Genomic DNA, 27,832 nt, shown 5'->3' on the forward strand with positions numbered 1-27,832 from the left:
CAATCCTGCACCATCGTAACGGTGTCGTTCAATGATGTTCTGTTGGTAGTAACGGGTATATGGCGCTCTCCATATGAAAGTTCGACGAGAATGAGACTGCAAGCTAAACCTGGACTCGTCGGAAAACATCACGCAAGCCCACTGTTGCGGTGTCCACAATGCATACTCTTTACTCCAGGTTAATCGCAGGCGACAGTGAGTTGCATTAAGTAGAACACATCTGACAGGCCTGCGAGCTTATAGACCAATCAGCCCTACGCGTCTGTACACGGTGTGCCTTGAAACTATCGTACCAGTGGCTGAAGAGAGCTGACAAGACAGGTCTGATGCTGTGCTCTGTCTGTTTCTTTTGACAGTAACTGCCAAATACTAGTCCTCATTCGGCGTTGTAACTCGGGGACGACTTGTGCTGTAAAGTCTACTCACATTACCATAATCTTGGAATCGTTACCAAAGCTGGGAGATGACATTCAGGGCGATTCCAAGTTCCTCGGATGCTTCTAACTGTGTACGCCCACATTCCAGACGGCCGATAATTTTACCACGTAAAAAATCATCCAAATCCGTCCTTTATGTCTTTAACTTTGCGGTTATTGCACCGAAAGGATTATAAAGTGCATGCGAACAATTTTACTTCTTCGCCTGTATTCACTCTTTTACACTCTCGTTATTGTGACGTACTATCGGTGTTATCTAGTGGCTTCCTGCGATTTGCATATGATTTTTGAAGATGTGTGTAGTCATTTTACAGGTGATATATGTATTTTAGAGTTCGATTTCTGCATGACTCTGAATTATCCTTAATTTATGGACTTGAGTGTAGTTTCTTTTTTATGACTTGACGGTCGACCGTGTTGCAAGTTATGAAAGTATGAATGTCGATTTGATAACATCTAAAGCTATTTTAAACTACATGCAAAATATTGCTCAGCATTATAATCTAGGAGTAATTTATTTTAAATAAATATGTTAGGTACTAGAATTAATTTATTTTTCCATTTCTCAGCGTTATTTTTTATTGAATTAGGAAATGTCGGGCTCATTGCTTTTATTTTCTGTAAGCATTTTTTTGTTTGTATGCTTTGTTGTTCAGAGTATTGGGAAATATTACAAATTTGTTAAATTATGGAATCCTCAATACACGAATGCTATTAATAATGTTTTCTTTATCCCTTTTTTTTCACTGTATCTTTAAAAAGCTTCCTACATAAAGTAAAGGTCATCTGAATAAAATAATAATAAACACATCAAGCTAAAAATTTTTGTTTCATATATTCTACTAATATATATTTCTACCATATTTCCCATTTTTCCAAAATAATGTATCTATAAAAAAAGAAATATTAGCATTTTTCTTATGCTATTTGATATATTAGTCATTTCAGAAATGATGACTTTTTGATGAATGAATAATATTAACGCTTTTCGTATTTCTTTGTTTGGCCCTCCTTTTGTTCCGTCAGATGAGCTTTCTGCATTCCGCCCCCCCCCCTCCTTGTCATTTTGATCCGCACTGTTTTAGTTCGAAACGTTTATTTATTCTTGCCTAGTTCATTTTTACGGTTTATCCGCGGTTGCTGTTCTTTTTAATTCCATTGATAATCGAAATTTACTACACTGTTAAATATAATGTAAATATCTTCTCCCACATCTTCCATCTCATTTCTATTTAGGTAAAATCAATGCCTTTTTTGCGCATGGCAATTAGTGCGGAGGTTTTCCGTATCTGGAAATAGAATATATGAAACTGATAAAATTTATAGAATTCATTCATTCCATCTTTTTAAAACATTTTAACGGAAATGAATATTTTTAAACAATAAAAAAAAAGTTAGGGCTAAGGTCCAAATTTTTACTTTCTTTATATAATATAAATTAGTTAATCATTCTGCTCACGTGCAGGTGATTTTTTTACTATGTTTGGCGAACTAAAAGTTAATGAATGCAATTTTGCCCTTACTAAATAATTTCATTTATTTTGATGCAGTACCACCTCCTAGTTTAAAAGTGCTTACTATTATTGCCAATATTTTCTTGTAGCTGTTTTTTATTATGTGTTAGTAAATAATTACTTTTCTGTTATTATGTGGTATTATTATTCAGTCTTGATTTGGGTGTTAATAAATACAGAAGATTACACTAAAAGGAAACAGATTCTTTGCCAATATGAATGTGATTTTGTATTATATCTTTCATGAATAAATTTGGATAATCAGTTGTTCTGAGAAATGTCCGTTTGGTCGAGAACACATCTTCTAGTATACTGTAAAAATTATGTAAATGTTTATAAAAATTTTGCTTATCTGAAACCTAATGACTGAAAATGATTTTCTTTTATTTTGTTTCGTAAGAAAGAGTCGAACACTATTTTTTGTATTCTTTTAAGAATTACTGTGCAATACACAAGAGGGGGGGGGGATAAAACAAAATCATTCTGAAGGTTTTAGATACTTCCGAAAAAAACCAGGGAAATTTTTTCTAAAACCTGGAAATAAGAGGAAAAAATCAAACAGCAGCAATGCTGGCCAGCTTGGACTGGTAGACGTTCAACCCCTTATTGGATTTGGCTTAAAATTTGATGGTATCTACAATATGGAAGTGTATCGAATTTTATCCATCTTACTGTCTTCGTTTTGTAGTTATATTAGAGCAGTCAGACTTCTTAATAGATTTTGTTTAGAATTTGAAAGAAATGTAAAGACCAAATTTCATCCTTCTTTGCTCAAAGCGTTTTTGAGTGCTTTTAATCATAGGCAGACAAATTCGAAAAACGTGTGTCTCGAACTGAGGGCTTAAACGTTTAGATTCATTAAAATCTCGAGTTCGAAATTTTTGACAATTACTACACTTTCTCTCTACTTCGTATACGAGAAAGTAAAGACCAAGACAGTATCCATAATATTAAAAATTCCTTCATTGGGTAGTTTCATTTCAGTCATTTCTTTTGGCTAAGAGTTGAAGTTGCTGCTGTCACTTTATCTTAGCCCCTTTTAATCTATTATTCAGAAATGACTCAAATCCGCTGAAACGTGGATTTCAGCGTTTTTTGAATCAAATTTTATCATTCTTGAGAGATTTTCTTCTATATTACAATCCTACAATACTTTTAATATCTAAAGCACTTTTCGTTTAAATTTAGCATTTTTTTAAAAAAATTCTTTCAATCCTTCAACTAGTTTATATTTTCCAAGATGTGTTGAATAGAACATTTAACCTTTGCAATCTAAATACTATTCATATATTTAATGAAATTGTGCGATTTTGATTTTTTTTATATGTTATAGATAAGATCAGAGGTTTTTTCTTCTTTGCATTGGATTACACCTCCATAGATATATATTTTAAAAATGATGAGTTAAACTCACTATCAGGGTACAAAGGGTTAAAAGTCACAAGGCATCCCATCACTTGAAAAAAGCAGAATCTAGTGAGACAGATCTACGTGTTCAATTTAATGCTTTTGTGGAGCTGTTTATTTCTGTGTTTGATTTGAAAACGGTATTTTCCTTTTTGCAATTGCTCAATCTAAACCTACAAGTTCATTTTTGTCTATTTTTAAGTAATTATATTTGTATTCTGTTATGGCATCTCCATTTTGTTGCTGCCAGCTAAAAGATAAGAAAATTAGTGCATGAAATTTCTTTTGATTTAGAAAATTATTTAGGTTTTCATTCCAAGTCTCTTTTGAATCTTTAATTTTAGGAGAATTCAACAATGTCTTGTATATATTGATGTTCAGGTAACTTCATTCTTTAATTTTTTGCATTAGCTTGAAAACCAACAACTTCAGGAGCTGGTATAGGGTATATCCACTGAATTTGCTTATGCTTTTTGAAATTGACTGGTTTAGTTAAAATGAGAATTTACTACATTGATGCAACTTTAATTAATTTTTCTTCTTTCAGAAATGAAAATATGTCGCAAAAATTCGGATTTAATTTTAGAAGGATGGTTTTAAATCTGAAATTTGAGTTATTTTTTTTAAATCATTGCTTTGCGAAGACATCTTTTATGAAAATAACCTGTGTTGTGAGGACCCTATTTCATTACAGTATGTTTCCTGTAAATTTCACTTAAAAAAGTGAAAAAAAAAAAAAAAAAAAAAGGAGAGGGAAATAATTTAGTCGAGAGAGGGAAAAGACATTAAGATTCCAAAGATAAGCCCAATTATTAGTATATGTTCTATTTACAGGTTTACATTGTAAAATTCTGTCCTCCGCGATCGATAGTTCCTCAAATTTTAGAATTCCTTAAAGAACATTTGGTTTTATAACATGTAAATTTGTTTTTTAAGATTTTTGTAATTTTTTATATCGGTTTTTGAGTGCTACATGAGTAATATTTTGAAAATTTTTTTAAAGGTTTTTTTTTTTTTTTAAAATGTGAGTTTTAAATGTTTATTCACGATAATATAAATACCAATTACTGAAAAATAATTGGAACTTTGACGAAAGAAGATAAAAATTAATATACGGAAAACGTAGGGGAAACTAATAGTCATTTGTTGTTTTTTTAAAAATGTTAGTATATCTTTGTTAAATATTTGCTTTGATATTAAGGTTTGGTGATTCTGTCATCTTTAATCAGTTGTAACTAAATGCAGAAAATAATAAAATGGGGGAAAATAAAGCTTTCTATAAGAATGATCTTAATCAAAGATACAGTTTTTCTCTCTTTTAATAATTGGATTATCTTCTTTCACATAACTGCATTATAACACAGAATCTTTTTGTTCAGTAACATTATTTTCTTTTATATTCTGTTTCGCCTTGTTGAAGAAATCTGAGTGTGCAACAGGAAAAATTAATTTTTTCAAGTTTTATTTTTATTATTTGTACTTTTATTGTTATTAAATATCTCTCATTTATGTGCTGTATACCAGCTTTAACTTTCAGTGATCTAAGGTTCGTAGATTTTTAATATAGCGAAATTTCTTTTAATCATTCTGACATAAACTCTTAGTGCCATTCAATTAATTTTTTTTCATTAATTTGTAAATCATCCTGATTTGAAATTCGATATATATATATATTAGCTTGTAGGGCGTGTTGATAATTTATTTTAAATTCCAAAAAATTTTGAATAACTGCATTTTATTTTTTTCCAGTGTGTTATTCGTTCTATTAAATGTACTTGTATAGATATTTAATAGATTATTGGATAATTAAACTAATGTATCCAATTTTATTCTTTAGAAACAAAGAATGTTTTTGAGATTGTTTGTTAATTCAAAATTTTCATGATGTCTGATGCTGAAAATGTAGAAAAAAGTAATATACCAAATTCACCATCTGAATCCATTGAAAAACTTGACCAAAAAGAGACATTCACTGGTAGCCCAGAACATGCAGGTAAATGCTACATGCAGTGTCATTTTGAAACTTTCTTATGTTTTTTATTTCTTGAAATATGTGTTTTACTTATTTATATTTTTTCCGTCCTTGGCCTGTATTAATTTAGATCCAGCAATATCTGAAGATGGCAAACCATTTGTTGGCATGGAAGGAGAACTTGATTTTGAAGTTCTCTCACCTGAAAAAACTGAAAGACTTGAAGATCAATCTTTTTCTCTCCCGAATGAGGTAAGAAGTGTAATTATACAAGAAGTTTTAATTAGTTTTATATATTTATTGATCACTGTTGTTCATACAATTTTAATCAAAGCTTTTTATTAAAGCTGCAATATGCAGAATATATTTCAGACGTAAATTGATTTTCTGTGTGTTTTTATGTAACAATCTGACTAGTGTGCTTCAAAATTATTCACAGTTTTTTATAAAAAAAAATGTAATATCCATTTTTGGTAGCAGTCAATTTCATAATTTTTTTGTTGAATTTCTAAAAGGAATTAAAACTAATTTTGTTCTTTTAAAACACAATGTAAAGTACTTCAAAATCTATGGAATTGTAAAATTCATGTTCAGAAATATTTTTATCTTGTTATTGTAGCTATATTATCTTGGAAGGAATGATTTTGTTGCCAGTTTTTGATCGTAGGTATATGACGACACATCCTGTGATTCTGCATCCACCTGATGTTCAGTATTATTATGTGTATTGTGATGAGGGGGAAGCTTGACCTATTTGAATGATTTATGTTTTTGAGTTTAGATTGATTTTTTTTTCTTTGTGTGCATATTCAATGCAAACTCACTCTAAACAAAACTTAGATGTGCATAAAAAATGGTTGAAATCTTTCATTGTAGTCCTATTTGGAAAATACAGCATTGACATAGAGATAAAAGAAATAACCCATAAATCTGATATTTTTTTACGAAACTCAATATTCCTTAACTGATATTGAAATAATTTGATCAGATTTATACATTCTGGTCCTTCTAAGTGTGTGAAAGTAGGGGAGGGGAAAGGAGGGAGAAACAAATGTTGACTAATAGGCTTTCAAGAACCTTTAGTATTTCATTCTCACTTGGAAAAGAATGTTATATTTTCTGATAGTTGCATTGCAATAAGATGTAGTTATTATTTACTTTGCTATCATATTTATGCTCATGTATACAGCCCAAGTCGACCCATGAATTCAAAGAACGTATAGAGTGCTTATTGGTAGATGGATTAGTTTCCTGTGTGGTGTAGTGATGTTTGTTTGTAAAGTTGTACACGTCATAATACAATCGTTTCATTTTTGGGGTTGCTGGAACCCTAAAGAATCGTGATTTGAGATTTTTGCATTTTTAAATTTTATAGTTTTTACTGTTTAAAAAAATCTTATTTTTACCTCTACGGTAATTAGAAGTGTTATATTTACATGAAATGTCAATTAAGGAGAACCCTCACCTTGATTTTGCCCATCTTATGCTGATACATAATGCAAGTTTAAGAAAGCAGAATTGTTTGGGGAGAATTTTCACCACAAAACTGTTTACCTGTTGCCATTGTGGAAGCCATGAGATCCATTTTCAGGGATTTACCAAATCTAGAGCTGCTGAACAAATGTCTGCATGGCAGTATGCAAAATGTAAACAAGTTTCTAAATAATGGCATAAGGTCTCATTTACCAAGAAAATATTTGTTCATATAAAAGCCTTTCTTTAGGAATATATGATGATGAAACTCCAAATTTGGGAACAATTGAGTTGGAAGATTAGAGGATTACATACAGGAAATGAAATACCTCGATAACGAAAGATTTATCAGAGCAAGATATGCCAATTTTCAGAAAACAGAGGAAGGAAAAAAAACTAAAAGGATGAGAGAGGTTGATAACATTAAATATAATGTGGATAAAATGGAATGTGCTCCGGGAATATTCTGATGGATAAGTAAATTTAAATTGAAATAAATTTTTCTCAAAATGTTCAGTTTTCATATTTGATGTACCTTTAAAAAAACCTACTGTTCATAGATGCCAGTATTTTTTATGACTGGCCTATTATATCTTTTAATATATACTGAAATAAGCTTTAAAAAGCGTAAATTTATTTTTTATAATTTTTTTATGTCTAGGTATAAAAATTTACTGTATCTAATAAAATATTTTATAAATTTACAAAAAATTAAACGTTAACAAAAACTCATAACATTATAAGGAGAAAGGTGTACTTTATCTGCTTAGTAAAATTTCAAACATGCACCTATAACAGATTTTAAGAAAAGGTACTAAAATAGTGCCAGTTTGACATAGGCAGCATACAGGATTCTGATTTCCCTTTTAAATGTTGAATTTTGAAAGGTAATGCTTCCTAGTTGTTTAAATTACATTCAGTTGCTGTTTTTGAATTTCTGTGTTTTTTTTTATCTTTTAATTCATGTTAGCAACTCTTTGATTTAGGTTGATTCTCAAGCATCAATGACTGGAGAAATAGAAAAAACTGGAAAAGAGACTTCCCTCATTGCTGAAAAAGGAAATGAATTAAAGGTATGTGCTCTTTTTCAGAATGTATTAACTAGCTCTTTTGTAACTTCTGTTTGAATAAAAAAGTAACAGCACATGAAGAGTAATATTTTGCACATAACGAAGATAAAATCTTTGCATGAAAGGCGGGGTGGGGGAGAATGTATTAACATGCATTCAAGATTTGCCTCTGGTTCTTTTTATCTGCTTTTCTGATTTTTTTGATAATAAAATATGCAGTTTTTAAAAATGCATCATTTGTTAATACTTTAAAATAAGAAAATGTTGTAAATTAAAACAACTGAACATTTTAATTTTCTGTCTCAGGTTCAGTGCTCTTTATCATTTTAATTTTGTAATCGGATATGCAGGGCAACAAATTTCGGTGTGATTTTTTTTTTCTGTATGATTAAAACAGACTTATAATATCAGTTTTGAATTACTGAACATGAATATGACAATGAATATATGTAGCTTAATGTTTTTAGTATGATACAATGTGTTGATAAATGCATGCATTTTTTTACTCCATGTTATTAATTCTTTCTTATAATTTTTCACACATTTTCTGAGACATTTTTTAACACTCGGCAAAAGTAATTTAAACTTCTTTTTTATCTTATTATAGTTCAACTTAAAATTGTATGCTATCTGCGCCTATTCTAATGAAAGCAATTTAACAATCTTTTCAAGTTTTATTAGGTTTCTTTGCCCTTTTTAGATTTTTATTGGGTTGCTGACCTGTTAGAGAGATTTTGGCTTTGGAGCCGGAGGGGTCTTCAGGTTTGAAATCCCCCTCCCTGAATATTCACTTTGTGAAAGAGTCTTTTTCCCATTAAATTCCCCTGACCAAATGTCCTCACATTGTAGAGAAAGAGGATGCCGGCTGAAATGTCGTCCTTGTCGACTGACCATGGTTCAACATTACATGAGGTCTGTCCTAAAATATCACTCGTCTTGCATCGAAACGGGAAGAAAGTAGATCTAAACTTACAAAATTATTGATATAGAACACGTGGTGCATATATATACAGGGTGGTAGCCGACCGGGAATCGTCAGGGAATTCAGGAAGGTCAGGAAAAGTCAGGGAAATTTAATATAAAACTAATATCGGTGATATTTATCGAACTTAATAATTCGATGGTATTTTTTCATAATTAGAACGAAACATTGTTGGAAGTGGAATGAAATTGAAGAGAAATTAATGAAATGGCAGAGAAAGATTAACCACCATATCTAATTTATTGCATATATGTATAAAAATATAATATTTTCACCGAAATTTTTTGTTTGCTTTCTTTCAGAACAAGGTATCGATGTAATTAGCGAAAATGTTTTTGCGTTCTATGGGAAAAGGCAGCCTAACTAAAGCTCAGCTGCCGTTACTCTTAGGATTTTAAACTTTAATGGATCTCTATTATTTAAAAAGATATATGGAGCTATCCACCCTCTTTTCTACCTTCGAAGGTCATATTGATCATACCGTGTGTTACAAGAGTGAAAGTAGGAATTCTGTGTATTAATATTCAAAACGTTGTAAAATATTGACCCATTATTATAATTCCAAAACAATTTATTTTATTTAAATAAGTATTTTAAATAATTACGTTCCCCCTCTTCTCGTATATCTTTTTGTTGAATTATGCAGTATCGTCCGCTATTGCTATTATTTCCGTAAAACATTTGTTTTTGTTTATTTTTAAACATTATGAACACGGATTACTAATTTCTTAATATGAATGGAGGCTATGGGCGACATAAGATGGGCGTTATTGCTAATATTTTCTTTTGACATTTAAAAAAAAATGTGTTTGTTTAAAATTCCCTAAAGTTCAACAAAATGCTCTATAATTTAAAAATAATATTAAACACGAGAAATTAATTTGTTTGATACATTATAGATACATATGCTTCTTATAATTTTTTCAAAAAAACTTTAAAAAAAAAGAAGGGCCGCATCAAAAAAAAAAAAAAAAAAAAAAAAAAAATGCAGCCCTTCTCGTTTTTACGGTTTGTATATGAAACTGTTTGCCACAAAAACTTACAAAATGCATCCATGTTGTCTTTTTTGAAATTTATACCTCTAAAACATTTTCCTTTTAATGCACTAAGCTAAGGAAAAAAAAATCATTAGATCATTTTTCTATTTTTCCTATTTTACAGGTTAAAAATTGAGAGAGCGTGTAAGCGATTTAAAAAAAAAAAAAAATATTATAGTTGGTAAGCTAAAAGTGAATGCAATTTTGATTTCATTGAAGAATTTTTCTTATTTTGATGCAGAGAATTCATTTTGTATTTGTAAATGAATTTTTTATTTCTGTTAATAATATTATTCTGTTCTGATTGACATGTTGGTAATGAGTATGGATAGTGGAGACTCCACTGGAAGGAAACATTATTTCATTCTTAAGCACTCCGCCAATGTGCATATATTTTTGTACTATATTTTTCGTGAGTAAATTTGACAAATAGTTCTGAGATTTGGCTGGTTGGTCTAGATGGGTATATATTTTCTAGTATATTAATATATTTGTAAAAAAATGGGGAAAGGTTTAACGTAATTGAAGTTTATCTAAAATTCAGTAAGTGAACAAAGATTTGTTTTTCATTTTACAATTAAATTTTATTTTACATTGATTTTCGTTAAAAGAGTAGAACAATTTTTCAAATAAAGTTAAGAACATATTTTGCAATAATTAAAGTGAATGAAATAAAGTAACATTGTTCCGAAGATATTAGAAACATCCGAAAAGTGTGAGGGAAATTTCGTGGACCTGGAAATGTAGGAAAAAGTCAAGAAAATTCAAACAGCAGAAATGCTGGTCACCCTGATATAGCATTGTCCAGGTATTCATCACTGGATCTAGAAAACTGTAGACCATACTTAAAATTGATTTCCGATCTTTTGCATCATTAAAAAATTCATTTGGATTGTTTCCATTCTACTGTACCTATCCGTCTTTTTTCCTTTCTTGTGATTCCTCCATGAAGAGTCTAGACTTCTCAGAAGTAGCAGTCATTAATCTTCTTACTTTGTTCCTTTTACTTTGTTTATAGAATAGTAAATGGCATTACCTTTTTTGCTTCTCATCCGCAAGGAAAGTTTTTTAAAGCATGAAGTACAGTATAAGTGTGTGGCATAGGACTTATCCTTGTTTCCCGGTTTGAGTTCAAAATAAAAGTAACATACCTTTTTCACTAAAGAAGTAACAGAGCATTCTTGACTTCACATAAAACTTTTCTATATTTATAGCAGAAGTAACATACTTGCAATGCATCACAGCTCTGAGTATTGTGCTTGACATAAAATATGAATTCACTCCAGTCACTTTTTTGTCATTCATAAGAATGTTTAAGACTTAACAGCTGTCATATAGTGAATTTTGAAAAAGGAATAATAATAACCGAGCTAAACAAGCAATTAATTTATTAAGATTAAATTGAATGAAACATTTCAATATTTACAACATTAGACTATTTATGGAAAGGAGATAATACACTTTGAATAAAGAGTATGGTTTGCCTGTCAGATGGGGGTGCCAAACATGGTCAAGGCCGAAATCAAATCGGAATTAACTTCTTCGTCGTCCGTAACGCTTTTAGCGCGTTCAAGTGAAACTTCTGCAGCGCGGTTGTAACGCGCTTCAAGCGTTCTTCTTTGTTCTAAAACTTTTAACCGTTTAAAACGCTTTATAAATGTTTATTTGTTTGATTTTTTATTTTTGTTCTAATTCGGCGAAAAACAGATGGTGAAAGAGTGAATTCGTTATTATCCCTTAATTGAAAAAACTTTACAGTTCTTAATATTATTTTTCACACACACACACACACACACGCACGCACGCACGCTCGCGCGCTTCTTATTCTTAGGTCTTCTGTAATATCTTATGCGTGGATTAAATATGTTTAAACATTTCATATATAGGGTGTGCAAATTAGTTCGTCCCGATTTTTGTGTGTGTGTGTGTTCGAAAATGTATTATTTCAGAGCAAAATTGATGAACAGATTAATCAAATTATTGCCCATCGATGGCTACTATTTTCCCCCACTTCGCAGTCAATTTTCGAATTTGATTACGAAAAAATATCGAGAAAAATATTGAGGCGATCCAAGTTAGGAGCCAATTTGCGATTTCTGCGAAAGAAGTGAATCGGTGATCTGTTAAATCGTGCTGCATCTATCGGGACACCAAGTAATCAAAAGGAGCAATGTCCGGAGAACGGGACAGGTGCGGTAAAATATCCTACTTGAGCGTTTCCAATTTTTTTTTTTTTTTTTTTTTTGCGACATAGACCGAATGTTGTTACTCAAAAGAATGTCATGTCTTTCCTGGCATTTCCGCCATTTTTTTCGTAATCCACGTCTTTAACGAATCGGTGGTTTGTAGCCTATACTGAATGCCCGTAATGAAATCACCAGGTTGCAGCAGCTCATAGATCACAACACCCTTTTGATCCTACCAGATATTTAGCATGATCTTCGAACCATGAATATTCTGCTTTGATATTGATGTTGAGGCCGATGGCAATGGCAACGTAGTATTTTTTCTTAGGATTGTAGGATATTTATTTCTCGTCCCCAGTCATAATCCGATAAAAAACCATCTTTGCTGCATTGAATCAGTTACTCGCTAGAGAAGAAACGTTTTTAAACGTTTCTCGATTTCAGTTTAGAAAGCACGCAATTGCCTTGCTTTTGAATCATTCCATAGATTTCAGCCATACAAAACTGTTTGTTGAGTCACTCTCAATGATTCTGCATGCTCATCTTGCGGTTGTTTCGGATCTTCATTTAGTAACCTCCAGTTTTTTGTCTTTTGAATTTTTTTGGCTATCAACGAAGTTTGTCTTTATGAACTTCCACAAGTATTCGGTATGCTTCAGCTACATTTTCTTCCAATTGAAGGAAAAAATTAAAACCTCCCTTATATGCTGTTTAGCTAACACAAAAATGTACTCGTACATAATCAACACAGTAAAAAACAAGTTAACTATTTAAACTGAATATTATTGACATACGGTTAACCTCTCTAAAACCACCGAAATCAGCAGTCATTATGAAATATTCATAACAGCCAGAACAATCTTTTGAAACCGGAACGAATTAATTTGTATTCCCAATATTTTAATGCATTTATTTTTTATAGTAACTTTACAAGCTGCAAATAATTATAAGTTGTTATAACCATTTTATAAAATATGTGAAATTACATATTCCCTTATTTCATTTTGCACATATATTTTAAAGAAACTAAAGCAACTAGCAACCTGCATATCTCTTAAACATGAACCAGTTAATAATTTTTCCTATCATTTTAAAGAAAATTTGTTCATTATTCTGTCATATTAGTTCTCCTGATACTTTCTACTTAAACTTTTATACGTGTCATTTTTTAAAAATGCAGTACATGAACATGAATACATACATATGAACCTTCTATTTATAGACTCATGGAATTGAGGACGGGGAAGACGACGGAGAATGCTCTGACGTAAGTTTTTTAAAGCTCTTCGTACTTGTTCAAATAATTATTAAAACAATGGTCTGTATACATTCATGCTTTTAGAACTTAACTATCATGCATAATATATAGAAGAAGTCTACTCAATTTACTCTTAGGATGAAGATCTTGAGGAGGGGGAAGTCAAAGATGAAAATGAACCTGTGACAAAAGCAAGACAGATTTGTAGATTCTTTAATCGTGGGATGTGTTTCTATGGCATACAATGTCGTTTCCTGCACTTGAACAATGACATGAAAGGTAACTACAACATGTTTTCACCAACTCCTCCTAGAGTATATGAGACAGCACACATGAGCAGTATGATGGTCCCTCCAGGCCAGCATGGAATTATACACAGATCTGCTCCAGTAATTATGAACAATTATTTTGTTTGGTTTTAGTAAAAGTTAATATTTTTATCGCGATTGTTATTATTGGTAATGCTTCTTGTATTTTTTTTACAAAACAGCGCTCAGGTCCAGATTTTATACCAATTCCTCCTCTGTTACCTGCTCCAGTTGAACAGCAAGAGAGTGCCTGGGAGAAAGGTCTTAGAGAGGCTAAGGAACTTTTAAAGAAAGCCAATCAACGGAAAGAAGAGCCTGATTTTGAAGAAAAACGGTTGACACTTTCTTTATCTAGCTCTGATAGAAATACTCAGATAAACGATAAAGAAAATGATAAATTTGGATATAAAAAGAAAAACCGAGAAGATTTATATAAGTAAGTTACATTTTATTTTGATCTGATTATCGTTTGTTGTATTATGACAAATTTACTTTGTAACTCTGTGTGTAATTTTAGGTATGGGGATCCTGCTTATAATAAAACACATTTCGGAAGCCGCTACGAAAATTTTGAAATTCGATATACGGTAAGATTTTTTATTATAATTATTTTTCGCAACAAGTGGTGAAAGCTGGTTTGTGCAAAATTGGTTTTTACATGATTATATGTTGGATTTGCTAGTTATTATGTTTTGAAGAATTGTTGATACTTTTCAATTTAACCGCGATGGCTCTTTTTTTTAAAACTTATGGTTTTGAGACTTGTTCCTATTAGACTTCTGCTGTTTTAGTAGATCTAATGAATTTTAAAATTTTTATTGATCAAATGACCTTCCTGTAACGTGGATGTTTGTGTAGGAGGTTCGTGCTTAAGTGCCCTCTGTGTCACCTGATCATGCTTCAAATGTACCAAATTGATCCCCAAATAACCGTCCAGTTGCCCCAAAAATAAAACAATCTTAGAAACTGAATATGACTTTTCGTTTTTGTTTGAACGGAACTTATTGTGTAAATGTGTTTTTTGTTAGAATGTAGATAGAGGCATAAGATCAAGGAGGAGAGCACATGGGGAAAGGCGATTTAATCAAAGAGAAGATAGCACTGGCCACTGGAGAAACGGCGATCGTATGGAAGACATGGAAAAAATTAGAGCAGAAGCCTATTTTGATCCTTGGAGAAGGTATGAAGAAAGATTTGGTTACTTTTTCTAATACCATATATAATTTTGTGATACATCTGCATATGCGTTTCCATATTAGTGAACAGGCCATCTTGAACAATAAATTATTGATACATTTAAAAATATTTTAATCATAGTTAATTAAAACAATTTTAGTGAGAGTAAGCTTTTTATTCCTGATGTGTTTTTTAAATTCTACTCCTTGTTACATTTCTGAATGATTTGTCTATCTGTTATTTGCTTTTCTTAATTTTTAGGACATATTTTTTCATTTAATTGCTTTTTCTTAGAAATGGTAGGTTCAGTGGCAAAATTATTTACTTGTTGATGCAATTTAGAGAATCTGCTCTGAACTCTGTGGATGTATTCATTAGAATGTTTTTACATTAAGTGCATATGATATTTATAGACATGACCTTCATCCTCCTATGCATTCATTTACCATTTCTTGCACAGAGTGGTTATAATTAAACTTCCCCTACAAACAGTATCCTACAACGCAAACGAGTGAACGAATTACAACGAAATTTAGTATATAGATTATACACGGGATGCGCTCGCGGAATTTTCGGGGGAAAAAATTATTTCCAAAATGTTCACCAGAGGGCGCCTTTTCCGGAAAAACATTAAATTTAACACAATAAACGACCAAAACGGAATACAGAAACAATATTAACGAAACAGAACAAGAATTATGAGTAATAAAATGTAAAGCCGGGAAAAGCTGTCAGTTCTAGAAAAAAATTGTCGAGATTTGCATGCTCACGAAGAAGAGGAAGCGTTATCAAAACAGGTTAGGATATGAAACGTTTGTAAATGTTGTCGTTTTATGTCGATGTTTCCGGCTGTAATGATGACGGTATCTTTAGTAGAACGTGCGTTATTGGTGAAGCTGTTTTACGAAAACAATGGAAATGCTTCTGCTGCAGTTCGTGAATTTCGTCATGTAATGAACCTACGGTGTGGACCAATGTCTACTAGAGGTATCCGGGCCACATATTCCCATTCGCTACCCTATTTCATGTATGGAAGAAAATCGAGCAATGTCATTGGTTCGTTCCTCTGGTGACGTCCGGCGTGCTGTCACTTAAATTTTCAACACAACTTGAATTTGATGCGTCTTATAACTAGAAGGCATAAACTGAATGAATTCAACTTAATTTTTTGCAATATATGTCTGCCACTTTTTTTTAAAATTTTCTATTTATCTTTAGTAATTTTATTGAATAAAAGTAATTAATAGTTTCTAAAGAGCTGAAAGAACGAATAAAAATGTTACATCCTTCATCTTCTAATAAACACAAATAAACAAAGCAGTCAATCACTTGGTGTGTAGTAATAAAAGGATTATTTCTATTACAATTAATCCAAAACTAGATTTTACATTAAAAATATTATGCATAAATGTATTCCAAGCAACAGCAGATTATCAGCTAATAATTTATAAGTCTAATTCATAAAAAAATAAATTGCTTATATAGTAGTAAGTTGTTTATAACCTTTACATTGGGATAAATAATACATTTATCTTGTTCCTTTCTGTATTGAAACTTGTGTTCTCACTTCAAAGGAAATTAATGGGTAGTTGAACTATGGTAGATTTAAGGCATATCTTAACATAAATTTTTCTGATATTTAGCAGATTTTTTATGCCAGTCAAAAGTAACAAACTCTTAAATCCTTATGTTTCTATGTATCATTTATTTTAATACTGTGTTTATTGTTCGACTGATGTATACATTTTCTGCTCCATTTTATCGGTTGTCAAAATTCTTGGATTATTGCAGTGGTTCCAATTTAATCCTGAACAGCATATTTTCTTTTATTGTTAGTTCTTAATATCTCAGGTTTATAAATATATCAGAATATAAATAGTGTTGGGAGAAATTTAAAAATCCATTTAGAAACACTAATCGAATTTCTTTACCACAAAGCATTCATTTTTCCAGTAAAAAAAAAAAAAATCTGTTACTTTATTAAACAGTTTAAATTCTTAAAAAAAAAAAAAATGCTAATAATATAAATATGAGTTGCTAAACAGAGTAATGTTAAAAATAAATTTATCTCCCCCTCTGCTATTTTTAATAGACTAAATCTTTAAATATTCATAGCATTTAAACAATGAAAAAAATTTCAACTAATTAAACTATCAGAGACTTTGCTCTTATTTGATATTTTTATTAAGTACTTCATTTTTTATTAAAGTAAGTAAATAGAATTTTAAAATATGTGATGAACTTTTATCTATAATGGGTGTCAAGATCCCAGGGTTTATTTTACTATAATTATGCTGCATTTTAAATGACTATTAATATAAAATTATATATCTCAGGCTTGGAACAAAAAAATCTGATCTTCATAAATTAATGCATCATTCCAAACACCAAGGAGTAAAATAATAATTATATATCTCAGGCTTGGAACAAAAAAAGTTGATCTTCATAAATTAATGCATCATTCCAAACACCAAGGAGTAAAATAAGTATGATTAATTGAACAATAAAATGATTGAATTTGTTCAAAAAGTTCTAAAGATATTAAAATTATTACAGAATTATTACACAAAAGAAAATCATTAATGTCAAGAATGAAAAATTTAGATTCTGGAAGATTTGATCCAGAAATGTAAAAGGCGTGTAAAAATCATGAATTTCCCAATTTTTTAAAAATGTACCTTTTGATTTGTATTTGTATAGAAATAATACTTCATTTCTACTGAAATATTTATGACCATCCTTTTTTCTTTGAAAAACGCTTAGTTTATTCATAATGAACAAATACAAATTTAACACTAGAAAAATCTGACATTTTCATGCATAATAATCAATATTACAAAATTAAACAAATGGTGTATTGCAATAACTGTAACTTATTTAAATATAAGTTGAGTGAAGCAAAAATATAGCATTTATATTTAGAATTGCAATTAGAGAAAGCTATAATAAAGAGGAAATAATATTTGTGCCTCACATATAGTTTATGAGAATAGCATTATACCAAAGAAAACAAAGTTTGTTTACATTTTCTATAATACAAATTTAGAAGAAGCTGAAGCTATAGTGTAACTATTTAAAAAGACATTTTATGTCTTATAATTTTATAGAAATAACTTTCAGTTAATTTAATAAATTTTGAAAGGTAAAATATTCATTATAGTATTAAGCATCAATATAAACAATGGTATGATATTAAAAAAAATTTCTATGAAGACACTATTTATTGAGAATATAAAACTAACATACAATTTCGTAACAAATAACAAGGAACATCTCTTTCAAACCTATGTGCAATATTAAAAGTTTATCAACAAAATGTATGTGAGAATATATATAAAAAGCTTTTCTATCCCTTAATAAATTCTAGAAATATTTCCAGCAACTTAGATACTTACTCAATATACTTTTTTTTTCATTGCAGATATTATCTATATACAGAAACAAGAAAAACATTTTTCTTTTAAAAATTTTACATCCCAAGTAGAGGAAATATACAAATAAATATTGTGATAAATTTAAGCTTTTTAATTCTGCAATATGCATATAAAAATAGAATAAATTATCCAAAGCTTTTTGAAGAAAAGATTCTAAGCAAGTTTTTTAGAATTAGGTTGATATTTCATATTTTCTGTGAGGTAATGCTTTCTTTTGGGGGAGGGACTTGAAGCCCTTTAGATGGACGACTACATGTTAGTCATTTGCTGCCTCTTATCATTCCAACAGTTCTTCGGGGAATGGATGTAGGTTGCACTCTTATGGATACTCCAGCCTTTCTCTTTATAGGAACATTACTATTAAGAATTGCCAGCATTGTTTCCCACTGTTCTTCAAATGATATTTTTTCTAAATACATCTCAGCTTTTTCCAAAACTGTTGTAAAAATAAGTTGCAGAATATCAGTTGCTGTAATAATATTATTTATTCTAACACCACAGTTTTTTACTTTTGAAATTCTCTATCACAGAACTTCTAGATAGATATCTACAATTCATAGACAACCTTTATTTAATTAAATGTCCTTTAAAAATTTAAAAAGAAAAAAAAATAAGATTTTGCTTTGAAAAATATATCTGATTATTAATTCCTAAATGTGGAAATTCCTTTATCTGGAATAACATGCTTCTAGAAAAATTTCAAAAATTTTACCTTTTAATTTTTGTATTTTGAATTTTTTAATGTATTTGGCAAGATTCTCAAGTTAACCAAGTGGCATTATCTTATACATGCAAAGTACAAAACTAAATATTCTTCTGATTTGTTAACAATTTATGTTAATTATTTACAGAAAAAATTTCAAATTTTAAAAGTTGTTGTCATTTAACAAATAACTGCTTAGAAATAAAACATGTAACAAGAGTCTCTAACCTTATTCAGAAAAATCAAATTTTTTCAAACCATTTGTAAATAATTTCATCAATTTTTCATACAATTCTTCCTTCTGTGCATTTTTATCATTCTATGAATGAATATTATAATCTGGAGAATGGCTTACTGTAGCGTGAAGAAACTCAAAAGTTAAGGAGGAATTCCTTCAAGAGATTTGCTTTTCTTATTAATTGTTAGAATTTTGCATGCATTCAATTGAAATGGAGGTTCACTGCAATCTTTAGCAGGAAGAAATCTGAAATTTTCAGCAGTCATAAGACTGTTTATGAAATGGAATAGTAGTGATAATTCTAGTTGATCCTTTCTGAAACTATTCAAAGTTAAATTTTGGAATTGATACTCTCCTGTCAAATAAATGAAGATCTGATGCCGATAGTGGATTTATAGATTAAATTCGTAAAATTATTTACTTGTAAAAATAATTATTCAAATAAAGCGTTTATTCAATATAAGGTCAGAATAAATATAAACTCTAGTTTGTTTTCATTATGAAAGTCAGCCTTGAGTAATTAGATTTAATCAAAATACGGAACTTATCAAGAATTTTATCTTATGCATTTTTTGAATGACAAATTTTCAAACACACATAATTTTTTTTGGATAAATATGTGAATTAAAATTTCACACACACCAGTAGCGATAATTTGATTATACTGTCAAATTCTGGAAAATAAACATTTTATAGTGAGATATATATACCTGAAAGATAATAAACAATGCCTCTAACTATTTTTATAATACAGATAAAATAACTTTAAATAATTCAGTATAAATAACTTTACCAACTGAATTAATTGCAAATACGAATTTAATAAACTTAATTTCTGAAAACTATAAATTTTTAATCATAAATTAATTTCAACTAACTCTTAGAAAATCATTTTCCATTCTCATGTGTGTAGTATTTATTTTTATTTTCACCATAACAGTGGCAGGGCATTCAGCATTTTTGGAAATTCCTTTTTTATTTTTGGCAAATGGCACCTTATTGAATGAGCTATGTTGGCATGCAAATTTTTTTCTGTAATAAAACCAATAAAAAGCACTTTATAAAGTCCACCATGAGGTGGAAAATATATATTTTGTTAAATTTAAACCAAAATTTAATTTCGAAACTCACTAGCAAACAAATCTTTTTCCTGAAGGACATGATTTTCTACTGTGCCATTTAGTATTCATTGAATTTCCAAATTCTTTCACCACCCATTGATATCATAAATAGATTTTAAGTTGTACCTACTGGAAACTATTTCGTTGTTTTCGACAGTTTCATTTTCAAAATTCGAAGGCAAATTCTCGGCTTTTATATTTATACGAATATGCTCAGACAATTCCATTTAGTCGAAAAATAATAGGTTAAAAAAAAAAGGTTATATATATATATAATATAATATAATATAAAGAAATGACAAATTTGTTCAGAAATTACGTACAATCAGTAATAGTTATACGAACTGAAACTATTTCGAACTTCGTTTATAATGACGCCATACTCCCTTGGCAGAATGCGCGGCGGTGGGAACCAATGTTGTTGCTCGATTTTCTTCTATACATGAAATAAGATAGGAAATGGGAATATGCATCTGGACCATAATTAAGAGATTTTAAGCGACAACGACATTAGGAGTTCAATCTGGAAGAGGCGTAAACCTATCGCACCGCTACTTGTTGATGCCGTCAAGGCAACTGTTGCCGTACAGACATCAGAGTTCGGGGGCGGTAGCGCACGTGCAGTTTCTCGACAAACAGGCTTTTCTTACTGCACGTCCGAAAAGTGCTCATTAACATAATGCTTTACTTTCCATACAAGATCCACCATACCCAAGAGCTGTTTGACAGGGATAAGCCACAATGTCTTTCATTTACAGTCAGTTTTCTCAACAGAATGACTGTTGATCTGCCATAGCCTTGGAATATACTGTGGAGTGGGGAGGCTCATTTCTACCTCAACAGGATTGTCAACATACAGAATTGCCGCATTTAGACTAAGGATCATCCGCGGATGCACACTGAAATTCCCCTACGTTCTCCAAAGGTCTGGTGTGGATTCACGGCGATATTCATCCTTGGGTCATTCTTCTTTGAGGATATATTTGCACGTGGTCCTGTTAGGTGTTCCGTTTCGGGTTGTCGACCTACCATGACAATACTGCAGACATTTGCTATGCCTCAACTACAGCAAAGGCAGTTCCTTACATCGACCATTTGCATGCAGGATGTTGCGTCCTCGCATATCAATGAGTCTGTGAAGGTGCTATTGCTCCAACACTTCACAGACGAACGTGTTATTAGTAGCTTCTTTTGTAATCCATGGCCTCCACGTTTGCCGAATCTACATCCGTGCATTTTCTGATTATGGGGCAACTTAAAAAGTCTAGGGTATCGTGGAGGTGTTGCGACGTTGAATGACTTAAAGAATTCCATAACACTTCATATGTGAATCATCACAACTGATCAGTTACGATCTGCTGTTGAACATACTGTCCATTGACTTGAAATTTTGCAGGTGAATGATGGTGGTCACATGGAGCACCTTTTCCCACATCGTTCTGGGCATGATTAATATTTGCTCCTCTTGTGCAATTTCGTCCTAATCTGTTCTTGTTTCTGCAAACTGAACTATTTTTTTTCTCAAATAGCGTTCTTTTATTTTCCCCTAATCTTTACTTAATTTGATTCGATGGCAAGGTGATCAGAAACTAGTCAATAAATATTAATATTGTTTCTGTATTCCGTTTTGGTCGTTCAGTGTGTTAAATTTAATGTTTTTTCTGGAAAAGGTGCCCTCTGGTGGACATTTTGGAACTAATTTTTTTTTCTTCTGAAATTCCGTGAGCGCATCCTGTGTATAATCTGTATACCAAATTTCGTTGTAATCCGTTCACCAATTTGCGTTGTAAGATGCTGTATATAGGGAAGTTTAATTATAACCACCCTGTACATTGTCACATATATTTCTTGATATTTTCTTTATCATTAACCTCTAGTAAACACAAATATTGTGCTATATTGGCCTTTCAATGTGGCACAAATGGCCCGCCATTCACATTGCCATATGAGGCCGAGCGGCCGAAATGCCACATGCTTATTTCCTTCTCCTTTTTAAAGAGGGTCGTAAAAGAGTGCGAAGCGGTCTAATCATTTTAGCAATGATTGTTTTTTCTATCACTGTCACTGTTGATTGATGTTTCCAGTAAGTGTTCGGAGGCAGATGCTCAATTTACATTAAGTTTTCTGTTTGCTTTCTCAAAACGTTCTTTCTTGAAATATCTGGATATCGGAAAGTTTTAACTCCAAAAGAAATTATTGAGATATTGTTTAATGATACCGATGTATCTTATCTAGATGTAACGGTAATGGTGAATTCGACCTGCCCAAGCTGTAAATTCGTATACTTAGAAATTATATCTGTAGAAAACAAAATATTGAAAATTATAGAGAAAGTAAATAAAAATTAAAAAAAAATCCATTTGTTTTTTAAAAATTTATTTGTATTCCTTAAAACTCGGTCTTTTTCCTACTAGTACTTGAAACAGTCTAAATTATACATATAGTGATTTAAATATTCTTGCTTTAAAAAAAATTTGCAGATCATTTGAAGTTTATCTTTAAAAGTTCCCATTGATTAGTAAATACAGGATTTGATTAATTTATTCATTAAAATTCGACATATTTTTCATAGTATTTATATTTTATATTTAAAAACATTCTGGACTTGCGAAAGGCTTTTGGAAGCGAAATTAGACAAGGTTGTCAAGTCACCGGTAAAACCAGAAAGTACAGGGAATTCAAGAATCATTTAAAAAACGGAATAGGCAGGAAAATGTGAAAATTTCCATAAAACGAGATACAGAGAATTTTAGGTTTCTTAGTTCCTCTTTTCCCCTCATCTAAAATTGCCTATCTCTAAATATTGTAAGAATAAAATATCGCTGCCAATAGTTCCAAAAACGAAACAACACCATTAACAATTGTATAATCGCAGAAACTCACCCCTATTATTCTTCCTTCATATATATTTTTTTTTTTTCTGTATGAATCAGTCTGATTTTATTTTGAGAGGCAGTTGTTCTTTTCCCATGAGAATTGCAGCTAATGAACATGCGCAAGTCTTCTGAAACTACTTGAAAGAAGTGAATAAATTTCTCTGACGGGAATAGCAACATTCAGTATTTCTACTCTGCTTACTCCTGAAATACAGAGATCGTCCTGCATTTAAAGACTTTCCTGAAATTGGGGGAAGTAGCGGCTTCGACGTGCGGATTGCTCTGAATCATTTCCTTTCCGTTTTCAACAACATTCAATCTACATAAAGCTTCGCAGTGGTGGTTAGTAACTCACACGTGAATTTATTAAATTTTTCATTTATTATTTGAGAAATTGTGAGCTTAATCAGAGTATATTAGAATTTTTTTTTAAAGACTGAACTGCTCAAAACCCTTATTTAACATGGATTAGACGGATAAAAATATGAATTCTAACTTTGCTGAATGGTTTAAAGAAGTTCTGTAAAATCCGTTTGCTGCGTACTGCTTAAGTTATATGGGAAAAAGGACGCTTACTAGTTATGCCAAAAGAGGAAAACATACAAAACTGCATGCCAGTTTAAAAGAAGTCTTCTTGATATTAGACTTAGTATCTAAAAGGAATACAGGAGAAGAGGACACGTGAAATTTGATGTCCGAAAATAAACCGATTTCGAACTTTTTTGTTCAAGTACAATCGTTTAAAGCTGAGTTTTTATGAGTATTAAAACGTGTTGCGTCACATTCGTCTTTTAATGTATTTACTTATATATCGGAAATATTTTTACATATGTTCGCTGGTAGCAAAATAGCCAAAAATGTACTTTTAAGTTATACAAAAATATTTGTTCTTATTAACTTCATTTTTTCAACAATCTCTTCAGAAATCTTTAAACAATAAAAAATTTGTAATATGCTTTGGCAAAGCTTTGAATCCCATTTCACAAAAATACCAAATGGATCTTATTCTATGATATTGGTGTGAATCAGCTAATAATCTCCACAATATATTCAATATTTTTTAGGCATACCGAGCGCCCAGGAAATGTTAGAAAATTTTAAAAAAGTTATATCAAGTTTTTTTAATATATACAGTTTTATAAATTAGTATGGATGGATCAAACGTAAATGAAAATTTTTTGAAACATGACAAAATTTCGTGCGAAAATGAGTGTAAAATTTTAGATCTAAGTACTTGTGGACTACACATAATCCATGGAACGTTTCAGTATGGACATAATTCTATGGATGGGAAGAAGATATTATTCTTAGAGGAATCTCTAGAGTATTTAAATATAGTCCAGCTAGATGTGCCGATTTCTTGGAAGTTACAGGTTCTTCTGAACTTCCATTAAAGTTTAAAATGTCACTGTTTGCGAATGTGCTCTAAAAGTTATTAACAACATAAAGAAATATATAGATTTCAGTAAGAACTGTTACTAAACGATAATATTATAAATGCTTGTCAGAAAAAATTGATTCCGGCTAAAATTAGCTTCTTTTATATTACTAATATTCTTCAACCATTTCTTCAAATCTAAACCTTTCTTATATGATATTCTTTTCATTCTTGTTAATAAAAAATATTGCCAAAGAAACAGAATTGAAGAAAAAATATTAGACACTTATTAAGACTGAGAAGAAAATAAAGATATTGGAATTGTGACTACAGCTACTTGAATATTAGTGGAGCTACTGAAGTTGAGAATTTGTGAAAATTACTATGAAACAATATTTGAATACCTATCCAAAAATCTTGCTGTTTTAAAAGCTGCAACTTATTTAAATCCACATTTATTGAAGAACAGTGAATTAGAATATGAAAAACAAATGGTTCATTTGCTTCAACTATTTTATTCCAAAGCACAAATTTCCCCCGGCATGTTCAGAATGTGCAAAGATCTAGTTTTAGATTTTCTTGAAAAAACTAAAGAATGTATACAAAGAACAGTTTAATTCATTGAATGAAACAGTTTGCTTAGATGATTTCTAATCTAATATTTTGAAGTCCAAAGAATTTCCTGATGGGGGGGGGGGAGTTGTAAAATTGTTCTTGTGTCGTCACATGGCAATGCAGCTGTGGAAAAATGGATTTAGTATAACAAGGTTATGCTTGTTGGAAATCTGAAAGTATAATTAGTCTAAGAGCTGTATAAGATGTCATAAACTTTTATGGAGGTGTTTCAAATTTTCTGATTTCAAAAGATTTGCTTCAGTATGATAAATTAACATGTGCGATATATTATGAAGCTTTAGGAAAGTAAAAGAAAAGTTCATGGAGAAGAAAAAGAAAAGTTGTCATACAAGCGCAAAGCAGCATTGCAAATGAAACTGGCGACTGAAAAATCTGCAGAAAATGATGCCTAAATGTATGAATTGGCAAAAATAAAATTAAAAACAGTAATCTTGTTTCATAATGTCTTTTGTTAAGTAATCACAAAATGGTTTGTATTATGATGGTGAAAATGTTATTTTGAATTTTATTTCATCCAAGTCCATTACTTCGTGTGACTTCCAATTAAAGATCATGAGAAGTATCAATATCTCCCCCTCCCCATAATATATTAATTTTGTTTTTCTAAGTACCAGGCAATAAATAAATAGATTTTTTTTTCTTTTCGTAAATATAAACATTTATTTAATACGCTATTATTTCTGATACAGTTAAATTGTTGCTTCCTCTCCTTTTTTTCCCCACTCATTAAAACTATAGCATATTGTCATTTCATTATAACTAGCACAGGAATGCTGTTCTCGGATATACGTTTATATTGCATATGCGTACAGGGAAAACAAAGAGATTTTTTTTTTCAGATTTAAATGGCAACCCTGTTAGAGATTTTGATTTTATTACTTTTAGTAATATATCTATAATATTTGTGAATAATAAGTGTCAACTAGCAAGAGAATATCCATACTGCCTGCCTGTTCTATGTTACCTCTTATGCTATTTTGCCATTTCTAATTCTGCAGGCTGCAGCAGTTATGTGACAGAATAGAAGAGTCTTTTGAAATTTTAAAACTTCAATTTATTTTATCACGTACCATACTTCACCACCATAATTTAGAATAAGTGGTAAGAAATACGTCAGCCTACATCGCAGCACAAGAGCAGAAGAGACCAAAATTTTTCCCTTCAGTGATTTTACCATGAGATTTTGATAGGGATTTCTTTGCCACATGTCGATTTTGGATAGAGAATCTTAAGTATTTTTGAATGAATGCTGTAATCATTAGGGATTTTTTTTTTTATCTTTTCACACAGAGTGGGAGAAAATGCTGAGATAAGCAGTTTTGTAGAGTACATGTAGAATTAATGAAATAAAAACTGCGAATTGGATCAGGAAATAAGAGAACATTTTAGAATAAAGTTAACATGGTCTAAATTAAAATTAAAATTTGAAAATTAATTAAGATTTAAATGAGATTTAAAAATATCATTATTTATATAATATGTGAATCTTGATGATTCAGACTTCTGAAATGCAAAGTTTTGTAATCTATCTGTCCATGAACATTGTAACTCAAAAATACTGTGAATTAGAAAAATGAAATTTTGTATGTTGTCTAAATTTGCAGATTTCTATCAAATTTTGAATGAAATTCGTTAACAGGAAGTTTTGTCTGTCTGTTTTTCAAAGCACGAAGAGCTATATTGGTAAAATTTTGCATTCAATTTTAGTATTAGTTGCAAGTTTAGATCAATATCAACTTTTGAATCAAATCCATCAACGAATTGACTATATGTCCATCTGTACGTTCTCATGCATAACATAAAGACACAACACAGTAAATGAAATTTGGTAAGTGATGTTCTTACTGTACTTGTAGCTCTGTGTCAAAAAATTTCTCAAATGCATATTTGGTTTTCTGTACTTTACTGCAAAGCAAAAAATGCTCTTGTGTGGGAAATTGAAAGGTCTTGCTTAATGTCTCTAAAATTATGCAAGTAGGAAGGAATTTTCCTTTGGAAGTAGACTTGTGAAAACTATTCCATTGCTGTCACATTTATTGCAGAGTATATTAAACCATTTTTTCAAATGTGTCCTAGTGATGATCCACTTCTGCCTTTTTATGCATCTCATATTTAGAAGCTAGTAAAACAAGAGAAAATTAAAGTTTTTTTTTTTTTTTTGGTAGAAAATTTCTCAGGTGAAATTATTTCTTCACTAAATAGCTAAGGTCGCTTTAATTTTTCTGCAGATTTAACCATGTTCTGCAATCGGTAAAGTCAGTGTAGATGTAAGAGGGAACAAATTATTGAAAGTTTTACATTCCACTAAAGAAATATCCGATAAAGTTATATGCTGTACGAGCATGATTGTCAATAGCTTGTTTAAAAAATTTTGAAATGCTTTATCGCCAGTAAATTATGATCATGAAAAAGCGTTTTTTGGCAGAGAAAATAAGTGAAATAAAAATAAAAACATCCCATGTTGTTCTTGCATCAGAAAGAGTGAATGTGATGCTGTTCTTAAGATATATTTCATGGAGCATATAGATGATATTCAAATAATCTTTATTCGATTTCAAACATTTTGATGTCTAGAAAATGTGATTGAATTAGAGTTCTTCCCTCCTGTATTTGAACAAAATAAATT

The 27,832-nt window shown here is 30.6% G+C and overlaps 1 protein-coding gene across 4 annotated transcripts in view; it reads left to right on the forward strand.

Annotated features, from left to right (window-relative positions):
• Positions 1-27,832, forward strand: part of LOC129958872 (zinc finger CCCH domain-containing protein 18-like) — a 97,086-nt gene that overhangs the window by 21,226 nt on the left and 48,028 nt on the right. For all 4 annotated transcript variants that reach the window (XM_056071595.1, XM_056071597.1, XM_056071594.1 and 1 more), the window contains 8 exons: positions 5,196-5,351; positions 5,461-5,582; positions 7,790-7,876; positions 13,301-13,345; positions 13,474-13,725; positions 13,827-14,080; positions 14,162-14,231; positions 14,673-14,824. In XM_056071595.1, coding sequence (XP_055927570.1) covers positions 5,240-5,351; positions 5,461-5,582; positions 7,790-7,876; positions 13,301-13,345; positions 13,474-13,725; positions 13,827-14,080; positions 14,162-14,231; positions 14,673-14,824 — 1,094 coding nt within the window. In that variant the 5' untranslated portion in view covers positions 5,196-5,239. The remainder of the gene's footprint in view (positions 1-5,195; positions 5,352-5,460; positions 5,583-7,789; positions 7,877-13,300; positions 13,346-13,473; positions 13,726-13,826; positions 14,081-14,161; positions 14,232-14,672; positions 14,825-27,832) is intronic.

This window comes from Argiope bruennichi, chromosome X1, assembly GCF_947563725.1.
Source record: "Argiope bruennichi chromosome X1, qqArgBrue1.1, whole genome shotgun sequence".
In the NCBI taxonomy this organism is placed as follows: Eukaryota; Metazoa; Arthropoda; class Arachnida; order Araneae; family Araneidae; genus Argiope; species Argiope bruennichi.